General features: G+C 43.7%; 1 protein-coding gene across 4 annotated transcripts in view; it reads right to left on the bottom strand.

The window, feature by feature from the left end:
• PDZRN3 (PDZ domain containing ring finger 3) overlaps positions 1-14434 on the bottom strand; it is a 237988-nt gene that overhangs the window by 17523 nt on the left and 206031 nt on the right. For all 4 annotated transcript variants that reach the window (XM_081820862.1, XM_081820851.1, XM_081820844.1 and 1 more), the window contains one exon: positions 2364-2611. In XM_081820862.1, the coding sequence (XP_081676988.1) occupies positions 2364-2611 (248 nt within the window). The remainder of the gene's footprint in view (positions 1-2363; positions 2612-14434) is intronic.

Genomic DNA, 14434 nt, shown 5'->3' on the forward strand with positions numbered 1-14434 from the left:
TTAGATTTTCTCTTTGGGCAGAAAAAGGCTGGATGTCAGGCAACACTCAAGGATATGTACTGGCCTCTGAGTCCGGTCCAAAGGGCTGGGACTGAAACTACGATGCTATCATCTAGGACAGTGTCTTCCCAAACTTCTCTGATTGTTCCACGACAAGGACTAGGTTTGACATGAAAACCGAGTACGCACATATATGTAGATAATGAATGAATGAAGGTACTACATACATGCACGTGTAAAAGGCACATGTATATAAGCATACACACCCACTGCTCAGAGAACAGAAGCTTGAGTCTCTCTAGGACAACATATGGGAAACCCTATTTCCAGAAGCCACCACCTCTTTGGAACCTCTAGGAGAGGAAGCAGTGGGAATCGTAACAGGCTCAGTCAGCAGCTCTGGAAGGTCCCAGACGTGGGTGGAAAGCTTCAGCCTGATTGTTGACTGGGGACTCAAAGCATCTTGTTCTCAAAGGTCAGCACAGCAGTCAATGGGCTCTGGTCTTCCCTCCCAGGCACTTGGTTTTGAAACATCAGATCAGACATGGTCAAACAAGGGCTGGCTTTCAATTTTCTGGACCTATCAGGTAAATTTCCTGCCAGCACTTAAGGGGCTTTTAGTACTGGAGGATGCCATTGGAAGGCCTGGGCTTTCAAGCATCACGTTAACATTCCCCTTTCTATCCCGATGCGCACTCTTTACTATGCTTTGACCTTGCAGCCAGAACCTGGAGAGGCCTGACCTCTGGACTCCACTGACATTTCTCAAGTTGCCCCTTGGGGTTAGGTCATGTCATGTTAACCAGACTTAAGAGGAAATTAAGGGTTTGGCTTCTAAAAGGCCCATCACTGTGACAGTTCAACATCTGAGAGGCGGGAGCTGCTGCAAAGGCCTCATCAATACTGAGAGGCAGTTTTGCTCTATAAAGTCGAAGAACTGGCTTAAATGATGATGGTTCAGTGAGTCGGGCAATTCTTTCATAGGATCAACTGGGATGCCACAGAGTAGTTGTGTGACTAAGAGCTGGGAGTCGAGGTGAGCCAGACCTGCCTCTCAGTCCAGCTGCTGACTTAAGCTGAGGAGAACAGGTGTGTATGCACTTCCTCACCGCATGGAAAGACCCATCTTCTTTGCATACTCCTGTGCACGCTGAGCGTGGATGTCAGAGAGGGGACCCTTTCTTTCCCCTTCCCCACTGTTAGGCCTGGGGAGTTAGTCCTGGACTCCCATGACAGCTATTGGGTAACACCATGGGATGAAAGGCAAGCCTCTGTCTGGAAGCTGGTGGAACCACAGAAAACATGGGCTCACTCCAGCTACTGAGTTATTAACAGAAACCCAACAGGTAGCACTCAGAGGTTTGCCCTGGGAGAGGTAAAATGCCCTTGGAAATAAAGCATCACGTCAGTGATGGAATCAGGAACAAGACAGTAAGAGCCAGGGGTGACTCTCTGTTACCTAGAGAGACTAAGGCGGGCAAGGGGACATCCTGTCCTCACACGGGCAAAATCACGTGCTCCAAGCTCTACAGTAAAGTGGACATCTTCTCAGCCAGTGGTCTATCTTAGAAAATTTCTCGCTCTTCATTTTTTCCCTAGATATTTCATCTCACTCACTAAATTAATGATTGCTGCTCTCTCCTGAGTGCTTACCATATGTCATGGTGAGAACTTCCCACACATTATTTCCTCTAACCCAACACTCTTACACACTGGGTTCTATTATTATTTTTCCTACATTGAAATGGGGATAAAGTGAACTGCCCCAGCTGCCTGGCTAGTTATCAGTTTGAGCATCAGGCTCGTCTGACTTGAAGGCTCTGAGCTCCACTCTCTCTCTCTCTGGCAGGAAGTAAGGTAAGAGGAGAGTCATGTGTAAAGTAATTCGTGTGGGGTGTTGGATCACAGCTGTTAACTTAATTGGTAAATGCAGCACTTATATGAGGCACGTGTGGGCTTATTAACACAGATTCAGGTTTGAAACGAGACCCCAGAAAGTGGAATGCACACCCTTCAGGGCTCTCTTTATACTCCCGAATTACTTTGTTGTCTATTTAAGAGAACCATCAGCATTCCCTCTAGTTATAACACAAAATCTTCACATTGCCTTTTGCGGTGATTAAATTTTATTCTGAAATAACTTTTATGACATTTGTAAGTAATTTTGTTCTTAGAATATAATTTGAATAACTCCGCTCCAGGGTTATAATAAAGTAATTAATATGTCAGAGTGGTTTTGAGCAGGACTCAATTGATTGCCTCTATAAACAATAAAGTTAAACACGGGCAACCTGGAGGAAAATTATAAGACCCGCTAATGTTTTTCACCACATGGAAAAAGAAAACAACTTCACTGGACTTACTCCTCTGGCAGGAGATAGGGATCCAGCACAGGCGGGGTGGGAGAGGACATCTTGGTGAGCGCCATGATGTGCTCGAAGGTGATGTCGGTTTGAGTTCCCGTGTCCACCAGCTGCGACTCTGACGGAGGTGTGAACATTTTGGTCCGAGGCGTTCTCCTCAACACCTGCACCACAATGGGCTCTTTGGCGGTCTTGAAAGCTTCCACAGCCTGGTCATGAGTCGCTCTGGATAAGTCTTTACCGTTGACCTGTGGACAGATATTTAGGGTGAGAGAGGATCATAGCCAAGCAGAAGCTGGAAAGACTGTGCTCTTGTGTAAGCAAGCCAAAAGGAAGAACAACTTGAGGGTGTCAGAGAATTCCAATTCTGTTTTAGGTTTCCTAAGGAATGCCTAGTGGGATGGGAGTGAGTTTGGAGGGATACAGATCTGGCATTAAATGATAAATCTCACAGTGGGGAAGTCTTGGCTTCCTACTGGAATGTCTTTAACCCAGTTTCATCACCTGCTAATCTTGCCTGTGAGAGAAAAGAGCAGCCTCCGGGCTCAGAGCCTTTATCAGGCAATAATAACTAACTAGAAATTAATTACATTGTTATGTGTTAATGGGGTGTATTATGTCAGGTGACATTAGCTTTCCTTTTATGGAAGTGATACGAAGTTTCCATTTTAAATAAATTGCTTTTTTTTTTTTTTAAAGTCAATCAAATATATTAAGTAAATGATAATCCAGGCCGTAGGTGGACATGGCAGGTATCAAGGAGGTCCAGAAATGGCTGGCATTCTGGCCGATGTGTGGGAAATTAATTGCTATCTTGTTTCCCACTGTGTAGAGCCTGAGCCGCTGCCGCATCCCCAAGAGGCTTTACTTACTGAGTGTCCACTGTCTGCCGCATGACTGACCTGAAGCTACCACTTAACACTTCCCTCAACACGGTCTGGGAGGTTGGCAGAGCCAAAATTATGTTCATCTCCCTCCTACAACAGCTTCAGATTAACCACATGAGATCACACAGCTAGTTAGTGGTGGGTCACAACTTTGTACCATTGGAAAGAATCCTGGATGCGGCACCCAATCCAAACTAACTCAATGTGGCTATCTTTAGCACAGCTTACACAAGACGAAACAGAAGCCAGAACCTTATTTCTAGAAAATGAAGTCATTCCAAGCAACCTCTTAGTCCAACTCTAATTTTCCTTGCCCTCCCATCCCCCACAGCAAAGGAATAGGGTATTATGTTCCAGTAGTTTGGTAATGTCTAATGACTGCACTGCAGGAACGTTACCAGGCTCTGACATACTTCAATATTATTCCCCAGGGGGTTGGCTTGCTTTTTAAAGTCAGATACAAAATGATCATACAGGAACCATACTCTTCAGACTATACTTCGGCAAAAGTTCCTGAGCTTCTCAAATCTCTGGAGAGCAACACTGACAAATTCATGTCATTTAACATAGGAGTTCTTGAACATAAATCTCTTAGGTTAATACTCCATTTTTTCAATAGGCATATTTTTAGTATTTATTTATAAATGTCAAAATGAACACTGAACCTTTTCCTGTCGGGCATATGCATCCTCCCCTTAGTCCCCCAGTATCTTGTCCTTCAAAGCACACTGACAATTAGGTCCATCCTCTGAGGCAGAGAGCACTTTGGGTTTCTCTGTGTCCGAGCAAAACACAAGTATTGATTATGCAGCCGTTTTTCTATTTTTTGCTAAGCCCCTTCACTCCAGCCCTACAGGGAAAAGAACTCTTAGGACAGAGTATCTTGTAAACAACTGCTGGGTTGAATAGATGTCGGACTCTTTCCTTGTAATGAAGCCCAAGTGCATCATGTCGGTGGAGATTATTAATGATCTGGATTCAATCTACTTAAGTAATTTACTTGCAACACAAGGGAGTTCGGCAGAACAAGAACTATGGGCTACGAAATGACTCAAGTGCACCAGTAAGTAAGTGAATGGCTGAAGCACCAAACTCTTCCATCCTCTACCCTGGAGGACTGAGAACACCAGGGTTTAACATCACAACTGTCGGGGCGCCTGGGTGGCTCAGTCGTTAAGCGACTGCCTTCGGCTCAGGTCATGATCCCTGGGTCCCGGGATCACGCGCCTCGCATTGGGTTCCCTGCTCAGCGGGAAGCCCGCTTCTCCCTCTCCCACTCCCCCTGCTTGTGTTCCCTCTCTCGCTGTCTCTCTCTCTGTCAAATAAATAAATAAAATTAAAAAAAAAAAATCACAACTGTCTTCCCTCTTCCTTTGAGAAGAGGACAAACGGACACAAAGGAATTCTTTCCAGCTTTCCGAGCCAGCTGACCATCTTGACCCCCTCCTTGTTCGGAGCCCAGAGTGCTGAGGTCTTGGGTTGGGAGGGAAGGGGGTGGTGGTTAAACAGCAACTTGGAGATCTGCGAAATTCGTGCTGTGGCAGAACTCTCTGAGCCGTATTTTCCATTACTGCCTGACTCCAGGGGTCAAGTAATACAGGAACTTACACTGTGATAGTCAATTTGTCCCTTGGTTAAATTAATGCCACAGACAGCACGTGTAGGAGATGTGGGTGTGGCCACCGCCAGCTAGCCAAGCTCGTCTTCTGCCCTCGGTGGTCACAAGGGATGGCTTGTACTGAAGGCAGTAGCACTCCCAATGAACTCACACATGAAGGCTTTATTTTTAAGTTTTTATTTATTTGAGAGAGAGAGAGTGAGTGTGCGTGTGAGCAGAGGGAGGGGCAGAGGGAGGAGCAGACTCCCTGCTGAGCAGGGAGCCTGACTCCACTCAGGACTCCGTCCCAGCACCCCGAGATTATGACCTGAGCCGAAGGCAGACACTTAACCGAATGGATCACCCAGGTGCCCTCAGACATGAAGACTTTTGAATGGGTCCTGCAAGATCTCTCTAATCTGTGCTTTCTCTAGTCATACATAAGTACCAGGTCTTGTGCCAAAAAGGACTGAACATGAGAGTTTCTTTCAGGACCCTTCTAGTTGTGTCTAAAGAAGAACCCATCCTAGGAGTCTCCTTTTTACATATACGATTAGGTCTTGCAAATACAACACCGGACAATGTTAGCTACCTGGTCAACAAACATCCCCCCTTGCCTCACCTTCTTCCTCTCAGCTAAGGGAGATCAGGTTTTGTTTTCTTTCCATCAGATCAGAGAGCTTTCCCTCCTGGGGAGACTGAGGTGTGGGCTTGATTAACCTTGGCTTATTATGGTGGTCTTGTTCCTTTAGTGATGGATTTAGGCATGGGCACGAAACATACTTCCGGCTGATAGGATAAGATGAGGAATCTGCTAGGGAGCTTTTGAAGTTTTGTTTGTTCTTAAAATAGGCAGGGATGGCCCTCTTCTGCCTCTGGGTAAATCATCTGCATGTGTTGCTCGGATTCATGGGAGTAAGTTGGGATCATGTTGAGAGCGAGACTCTGGGGCCAAATTAACAACATACTGAGGGATACGGAGCAGAAAAATGGGAGAATTGGGGTCTCTGATGATATCACTGAGCAAATGAACTAACCAAGCTTAGGACCTCTTAATCCCAAATTTCTTACCATATTCAATACTGAATTCCTTATACATTGACCATTTTAACTTAAATCACTGCTTGCTGCCCAAAACATCCCAGTAGGTTTAAGTATCACAGAGATGTATTGTAAAATTAGGCAGGAATGTATTCTGATTCGTTCCTAGATACATCCTTCTATCTGTATAAAAGAATTAGTGAAAATGCTTTTCTGATTGGGAGTGTATCTTAATCAGCTCATTTTCATAAAAAAGTGATGGTAACTATTACGTAGGTAGATTTTTAAATCAATGCTACGAGACGGAGATGTTTAAATGGTACCCAGAAAAAGAAACATAAAGGACCCGCCTGAATCAGTCTAAGCTAAGAGGATTCTTAGGGGCAAACAGCTGCCCTGGGTCTCTATGTACACAATTCCAAAAAGCAAGAAGGCTTTTCTGAATCCGTCCCATTTTTGGTATTATTCAAAGGTGTTGATGCAACAATATCCATAGCATCTCTACCGCCTAGGATGAAGAAAGAGGGTAGTAAACCCAAAGGAGGCCTGGAATGTTGGGGTGACCACGAAATGACCTCTTGTCCCACTCCAGGACGTCACCACCATGCTGGGTTCCACAGAAAGGCATTTCGGACACCTGTGCCCATGAGAACAATTTCAGAAGCCCAGTGCCATGTGTGTATGTGAATCCAACGCAGTTCAATTAAAGCCTGGGCACAATCTAGGGGAGCCCCTCCTTCCTTAAGTTACAGCTCAGGGACAGAGGGCACAGGGTCTGCAAGCGTGAAACCAGAGCAGGGTTGCCATCCTGACTGTGGGCTTTGAACAGTTTGACTATTCTGCGTCTCAATTACCTCGTCCACAAAAATAAATGTAATTATAGTGTTGTGCCTCTTAGGGTTATTATGAAGTTTAATGAGATATTCTACTTTTAGTGCCTAACATGCAAATAATAAGAAATTTACTAAGATACCAGTGCTAATGGGGATCCTATACCAGAAGAGTCAGATTTCCCCAGGAGAAGATAATCTATAAATCAAAGAAGCAAAATGCAGCCTAATTAGGTAGTCTTAAGAAACATTTGTGTACCGAGAGGCTCCCTGCCCATCTCCTGTTCCTGGACTACCAACATACACGTCAATATCCTAGAGTCCTCAAGTTGGGATTCTCCGGCGGAGCTTTGGGGATGCAAGAGATAAATTTTACAAGACTTGAGCCCTGCCACACAAGCTTCTTGACAGGGTATTTTAGGGATCATTACGTTCTCTTAAAGGACGATGAGACAAGGCGGGAGAGTTTACCATCCTAGATGATCCATTTTTGCAGCCAAATTTGTTTTGAATTACCTTGTGCACATAACACTTATTACACTGTCATCTTGGAATCACATCACCGAGAGCCTTCGCGAGGGGATGACGCCGGTACACTGTCAACCGCCGGAGAATGACAGCCGTTTATGCCCGGGATTAGCATTACATCTACATTACACAGCAGCGAGGCCCTGAAGATGCCTGCAGTTACAGATGGAATGCAGGGCAATGCTCATCCGGTGACGTTTGGCCCGGTCAAATTAAACATCATTAACTCGCCCAATTGAGCAGATTGCTTTTAAAACAGTTTATGCAGCTCTAAAACCAAGTAAATGGAATGTTTTGGAACAAGAAATGCTGATTGCAAACTTTATTATAAATTAAAGGCTTAAGTTATTCACCTAAGGCTCTTGCTGGTCCCTGGGGACTTAGGTGCAATTATGGTGAAAATCCAATCAGTCTGTCTCAAGGCAAACATCACTGCTGTAAATATGACATGACACTAAGGAACCTTCAAGAGGTCCTTTAGTGGAAGGTCTCCTGGGACAAGACAATTATGCCGTGGGCGTGGAATGATTCCGGCCTGGTGCCCATGAGGCCGGAGTAACACGCTCGCTGTTCTTTGTATGAGACACTTGTGACTGTCTTTTCCATCGCCCTGAGAACTGATGCAAAACGGGTGGGATTTTCCATTTGGGGGCAGACTGCATTGACAACCCCTCGGTCCATCTTGCAGTCATTCAATCCCCGAGTCAGTATTTGTTGAGGTTATTGAGCGAGAGTTGTTCCTCTCTTGGCAGACAGGATGCCACTTGGGAGAATTTTTTGTGGAAAAATGAGGCCCCAGCATGTGTGAGCCGCTCAAGAAATGGCCAGAAGGAATGTGTCGTGGACAGCATTTGCCCAAGACATCTAGTAAAGGATCTGATCTGCTGAGCTGGCCAGTTTGCTCCCAAAGACTACACAGGCTGGAACACAGATTGAGCCCATAACCCAGAGAGAAGCCGGATCATGGATATCTCCTGAGAAATGCCACTGGTGAAAGTCACTCACGTACCTTTAGCGTCACCTTCCCAAAGAGGCGCCCAGAAAGCTTGCGGAGTGCCCTACGACCTAACTGTGAGCAGATCAGGATACTTTAATATGAAATATTTGGAAAAGACATACCGTGCTCTCTCTAAATTAGAAAGTAAGTATCTATCTATGGGAAGGTATCTGGTTTCTGAGGATCAAGGGACTGCAATCACCTCTCTTTCCACTGCATGTGCAAACGACCCCAATGGAAAGCGTGAATGCAATTTTAAATCCAGCCTACTATCAATTATGCCCCTGGCTAAAACACAAATTTTATAGGGCTCGTTTAATTAAATACAGGGGCAGTGATTTCATTCTGTAAAATATCACACCTATGTTGTCAACTAATTAAAACTTAGATCCCACTGGAAGCAACAGACAATAATAAACAACATACTGAAAAGTAGAAGGTTTCAAGCTCTGATTTAGGTTGAAGTAAAAAATTTTTTTCATTCAGGAAACTCCTTGTCTGTTTTAATTTATTTCAAATATATAGTCTGCTCTGGGGCTTGATAAAGGGAAGGTTAACCTATCTAAAATGTAGATATTATGTTTAATAAGAAGGAAGAGGAGCCTTAATAAACAAATGGTGTTTAAATTAATGGATTTCTGTGGAAAGCACTCACTTTCCTATGTGAGGTCTACGTATAAGTAGACTATACTTCTATAGATCTCAATTCCTATGTTGTAAACACTTAAATCTGTAGAAGTACATTTGATTTCTAACACGGACCACACTAGAGTTTGTCCACAGTAATTTCTGAATGTGTCCTGATGTTATTTCCCTGGGTTTGGTATTTCCACAACTGGAAGATTCCCCCACCTTACTGCATTCTGCGTCACCTGAACAACTGAACTTATAGCCTAGGAAACTTTCCTGTTAGAGGAGCCTTCCTTATGTCTAACTTAAGTATCTCATATTTTAAAATCCCTTACTTTACTTCCTCAATACAGAATATTCCTGGCTGCCGGCCTCTGAATAATAAAATGGATGACATGTCTTAAAGAAAGAGGCTAAAAATCATACATGTTCTTAGTTTTTTTAAGGGTAGCATTAGTCCTAAAATTATAAAATGCTTTCTTTTCAGGTTAAAAAAAAAAAATCTACCTTAATCAACAGTATTTTGTTTCTCTCCTTTTGGAAGCCTTGATGTCATCATGTCAAAGTCCCATTTTAAGTGATGACATCCAAATGTCCATTAAACTACAGTATATCTGAACCACTCAGAATCTTAAAATTAACATGCACATTTTTACATCATCTTAAAGGTGATGATTTAAAGATGCAACTCAATCTATTATAGGAAAGCCCAGTGTCGAGTACTTGGAAACAAGGTGTGTCTATAGCTAAATCACCCTACTTTCTATGACTCCTAAGTTCTTTGGAACATCAGTGTCTTCTCCAGTCATATCTTTAATGCCCCTGCAGCACAGGATGGTTTCAGGTTTAAAGCCAGTTAAATATGGTCGATTATATTCCACGGCCCATCACGGTTCACTCCTGGAAGACATTTTTCCAAATGCTTCTAACCATCCTTGGTTAGAAGAATAAGAGAAGATAAAGAATAAGAGAATAAGAGATAAGAATAAGAGAATAAGAATAATAAATAAAGAATAAGAGAAGGCTCTTATTCTTTATACTCATCTGGAAAAACCCCAACCAGTCCTTATGGTCCAACAATCTGCCCGTTGTCCATTTCTACACGTGACTTTAGTGATGCTGGAGAATATTCACACAATGAGATGTCACAGAGTAGAATTCACGGCATTTTCTTGATGTGCAATCACATACTTTTCTAGTGATTGCCTGTATGCTCTCACCAGGCTCTGAACTCCATGATGGCATGACCGGTGTCTTTCGCCCCCCGCAGTACACCCAGACCTTAGTATAGCAGCCGGAAGGCAGCAGGTCACCTGAGCGACCTCTTCACTTGTTTGTGGACAGTCGCATTCCCCCACTGGGCACATCTGCTACCATTTCATGGTCCTTTCTACTGTTAAACAAAAATTCAACATTTTTTGCTCTGTGATCTTCTATGCTTAGCTAAGCTGAATACAAATCTGGTTGAGTCTCCTTTAGAATTTCCAAATTTCAGGGGAGCCTGGGTGGCTCCGTCGTTAAGTGTCTGCCTTCGGCTTGGGTCATGATCCCGGGGTCCTGGGATCGAGCCTCGCATCGGGCTCCCTGCTCGGTGGGGAGCCTGCTTCTCCCTCTCCCACTCCCCCTGCTTGTGTTCCCTCTCTCGCTGTGTGTCTCTGTCAAATAAATAAAATCTTTAAAAAAAAAAAATTTCCAAATTTCAAATGAAAATACATGTTTTGTATTTTTTACATACATACAGACATATTTAGTGAGAGGCATTTTCAATATAAATTTGTACACGGCACCATTCTTGATATGATCAACATGGCATCAAGGAAAGTATCCTCTGCTTTTTGGACAATGTAAAACATGGGGCCCAGAAAGGTCATTGAGTGTCTGCAAAGGACCAAGGCGGCTCTACTCAAGCTTTCCTGTACTCTGTAGGTTCTGTATTATAGGAGACAAGGTGGGGCCACTTCAGGTGAAAACACAAAACTTCCCATATAAGGGAAGGAGACAAGAAAGACCAAAGTTATAGACCCCACAGAAAATCAGAAAATGTAAAAATGGTTTCTTTTTCTTAACCACTTTCTTATTCCTCTCCCTCTCTCTTCTTTTCCCCTCCCTGTCCCTCTGCCCTGTTCCCCCATATCCCCTCTCTCTCCTGGTTCCCTACTTAGAGTTGTGCAGACTAAGCTGTGAGCAAGGAGCCTAGACAAGGAGGGGAGCAGGGTGGGCTCAGAGGAAAGGGAGCCTTTTTCTAATTCCCACTGAAGTGCTGGAAGGGCTGGCCGTGGTCCCACTTGGGGCCATCACCAGGTCAGGAGTAGGTGTAGTGGATGCATGTGATGACCTGGCCTCTGGACACACAGAGGGGACTTTGTGGTGGCTGAGCTACCTCATCCCTACCCCAGAAGGGCTGGGAAAAGTCTCTTTCCCTAGTACTACCTGTTGCAGCATTTGGGAGAACAGGCATTATCTTTCTGTGCTCCATTGTTCACCTTGGTATCTGGTGAGTGGCCAGATGAGCTGAAGTAACATGCAGGAGTTTGGGACACTTCAATCATGAGAACATCAACAGTGGTACGGTGTTCCCTCTATGCTGGCCACTCTTCTAAGCACACTGCATCCGTTTGCTCAGGTGATCTTCCCAATGAGGGAGATAATGTAAAATGACCTGCATTTTACAGATGAAATCGGGAGGCCAGCGAGCCTTTGCATATCTGCAGACCTTTGATACAGGAGGCCAGCAGCTTCTACCTTGAATCGGCAGATCCACGCTTAGTTCAGAGGTAGCCATGCTTCTTTTTACACGTCCATTTTATTGCATTTAATGATCCATATTGGCATTATCTCCTACTATAAAAGCCATACAGCCACCAATCAAAGGAGAAAGGTGTGGTTGCTTTTTTGCAAGCATCACACCCAAGGCCTTATGAAAACCATTTTATTATGTCATTTCCATCTCCCTGGTATAAACCTCATATCAGTCTCATAAATATATCTTATAAATTTAAATTTGTTAGCTGTTTTCCTCAAAGACGAGGGCAGTGTTTAGAATAAAATTCTACCCTCCAGGCTCTCATCATCAGAGAAAAGGACATGTAGGAAGACTCCTCCATCAAAAAAAATCGTTGTCATGCCGAAATTAAAAGAGTATTTTAAAAAAAGTGTTTAATGATGTTTCATGTGACCATGGGCATTGAAGTTTCAAACAGGATCCTGATGGAGACTGCATGAAGGTGTGTAAGAACAGTAAGGAGTTCTACATGTGGTAAGACCCTTCAGCTCTAGGGTCCGACTGCCTCAGTTTAAATGTAGGCTATGTCACTTATGTGTTATGTTGTCTTGAGCAAGTCACCCTCCTGGTGACTCAGTTTTCTTATCTGTGAATTGGGTCAACAGGAGGACCTAACTCATTGGTTTGTTGTTAGAATTCATTAGGCCATACAACAGAAAGTCATTAGGGTCATGCCCCGGCAGAGTGCGCACTCAATAAATGTCAGGTGTCTTTTATCTTCATTCACTTGAAGATTTATTGGAGAATCCACAATGTGCCAGGCACTCTGTCCCACTGAGAAAGTGGTAACCCCAAGCTCAGTAACACTGGGTGAGAGTGACCACTGTCTGGGCTCTGGGATGAGACACACATGGGCCTGAATCCCTGCTCTACCATTTACCAGATGTGAGACCGGGTAAATTACTCTACCTCTGTGTGCCTCAGTGATGCCCACTGAAGATGGAGGATAGTAAAGCATTTACCTCCTCGGGTTTTTGTAACCACTAAACAGCTAAACAGTGTAAAGTAAAGCTCTCGGCACAATGCTGAATGTCAGCCATTGTCATAACCCTGCAAGCTTGGACACATTCTCCCCGTGCCTCATCTGTAAATGGAGTTGTGAAGATTCACTGTGAAGGGAGTCTGGCTTATAGTCAGCACTTTCACAGGAGATACCAGCCCCCCGTGTGGTTCCTAAACATTCTAGCCACCAAATTTCAGTAAAAACTTTACTGCAAATAAATTGTGTAAGAACATCAACAAAAAAGATTTTATGTTACACTCACGTCTATGGGAAAGACACAGATGGATCCATAGATGGATCCTAGCATCCATCTCAAGGATGTGATATTCTGAACTACTTGTACTGCGTGCCTGCTTTGGGCCAGGCACTGTGCTAAATGCTTTCTATGCCTGATCCTATCTCATCTTCTCAATAAGAAGATCACTGGTGAGGTCTGAGGTATTATCTGTTTTTTATAGATGAGAAAATAAAAGCCCAAGTTGCTAAAAGCAGCATCTTAAAAACAGTGCAGCTCATAAGCAGTAGAGATGGGATTTGAACCACGTCTGCCCAAGTTCAAGCATATGTGCTCTCCCTCTTACCACTGAGCTGCATAGCTGAGCACTGTTATCTGGCCTCAGCTGAAAGGTAAGATCAGGTGGAAACACGATAGGAGAGCAGAGTGAAAAAGAGTCATCATCACAAGGGGGGACAGGTCAGCCTCAGAGGAGAAACTCAAAGCTCTGATGAGAAGAAACAAAGTTCCTCGCCCAAGAATGACATTCACTGTTGGCACCTCGATGTGAAAGGGTGAGCTGGGCCATGTGGACCCAAGGTGGCTAAGCCAGCTGACCTTTCCCAGAAACTCACCTTGGTAATGGGACACATTTAATGAGCAGAGTGAGAAAACACGAGTCTTCACTCACCCACCCCTTCCCTACTTATCTGCAGAGAAGCTGAAGGCAGACGAGTCGATTTTTCTTTTCTCATTTCTTTTCTTACGAAGTTGTCCCTTCAAATTTTAGCATGTTTGTCCTACAAATGTCCTGAGGCATTTTGTGAAGCCCCAGCGATGGGACACCATTTAAAACAGTACAACTAGGAGGAATGTAAGGTGAGTCTTTTGTTAAAACAGAAAACTCTTGAGCGGTAAGAAAATCAGTAGCATCAGACATTTTGAAGCCCTTGAATCTTACAGGAGCCAGGCCAAGAGAGCAAATTTTGCAAGAAGCTCACTGACCTTAATGACCTGGATCTTATTTATTCCTCTCGATAAGACAATGAAATTTCCTAACTATCTTTATATAACACCAATGTCAGGAAACAAACCGATGAATGCCAGGACAAATGAAAGCTAAAGCAGATGCACTTGACATAGAATTTTCTGGCTCTTGTGGATTTGTGTCTTAAACTTTTAGCGTTACTTCAACAGTGGTTTGGAACCTTTTTTGTTTGTTTTCTGTTTTCTTCCAAGAAACAAAATTATGACATATAGGACATAGATAAAAACTAATTTTTGCTCCTGCATTGCAAACTAGTAGTAAAATTTCCATGAAAATGACTGGGATAGAATCCTTAAAAGAAAATGTTGTAAATGATTACCTTGTGGTCTTAGCAGTTAAAAGAAAACTCCGTTGAGAAGGGCCTAGTACCACCATGAAAATGAAACGGGCACTGAATGTTGAGAGAATGGGCGAGTTTTTCTTTTGTTTTCACACAATAACCATTAGTTGGCTTGTCCATAATTATCTTTCTCAATAAAATTATGATATATCACCTCAAACACTTCTGATTTCC

Source organism: Leptonychotes weddellii, chromosome 1 (assembly GCF_054177405.1).
Source record: "Leptonychotes weddellii isolate Sample4059 chromosome 1, ASM5417740v2, whole genome shotgun sequence".
Classification (NCBI taxonomy): domain Eukaryota; kingdom Metazoa; phylum Chordata; class Mammalia; order Carnivora; family Phocidae; genus Leptonychotes; species Leptonychotes weddellii.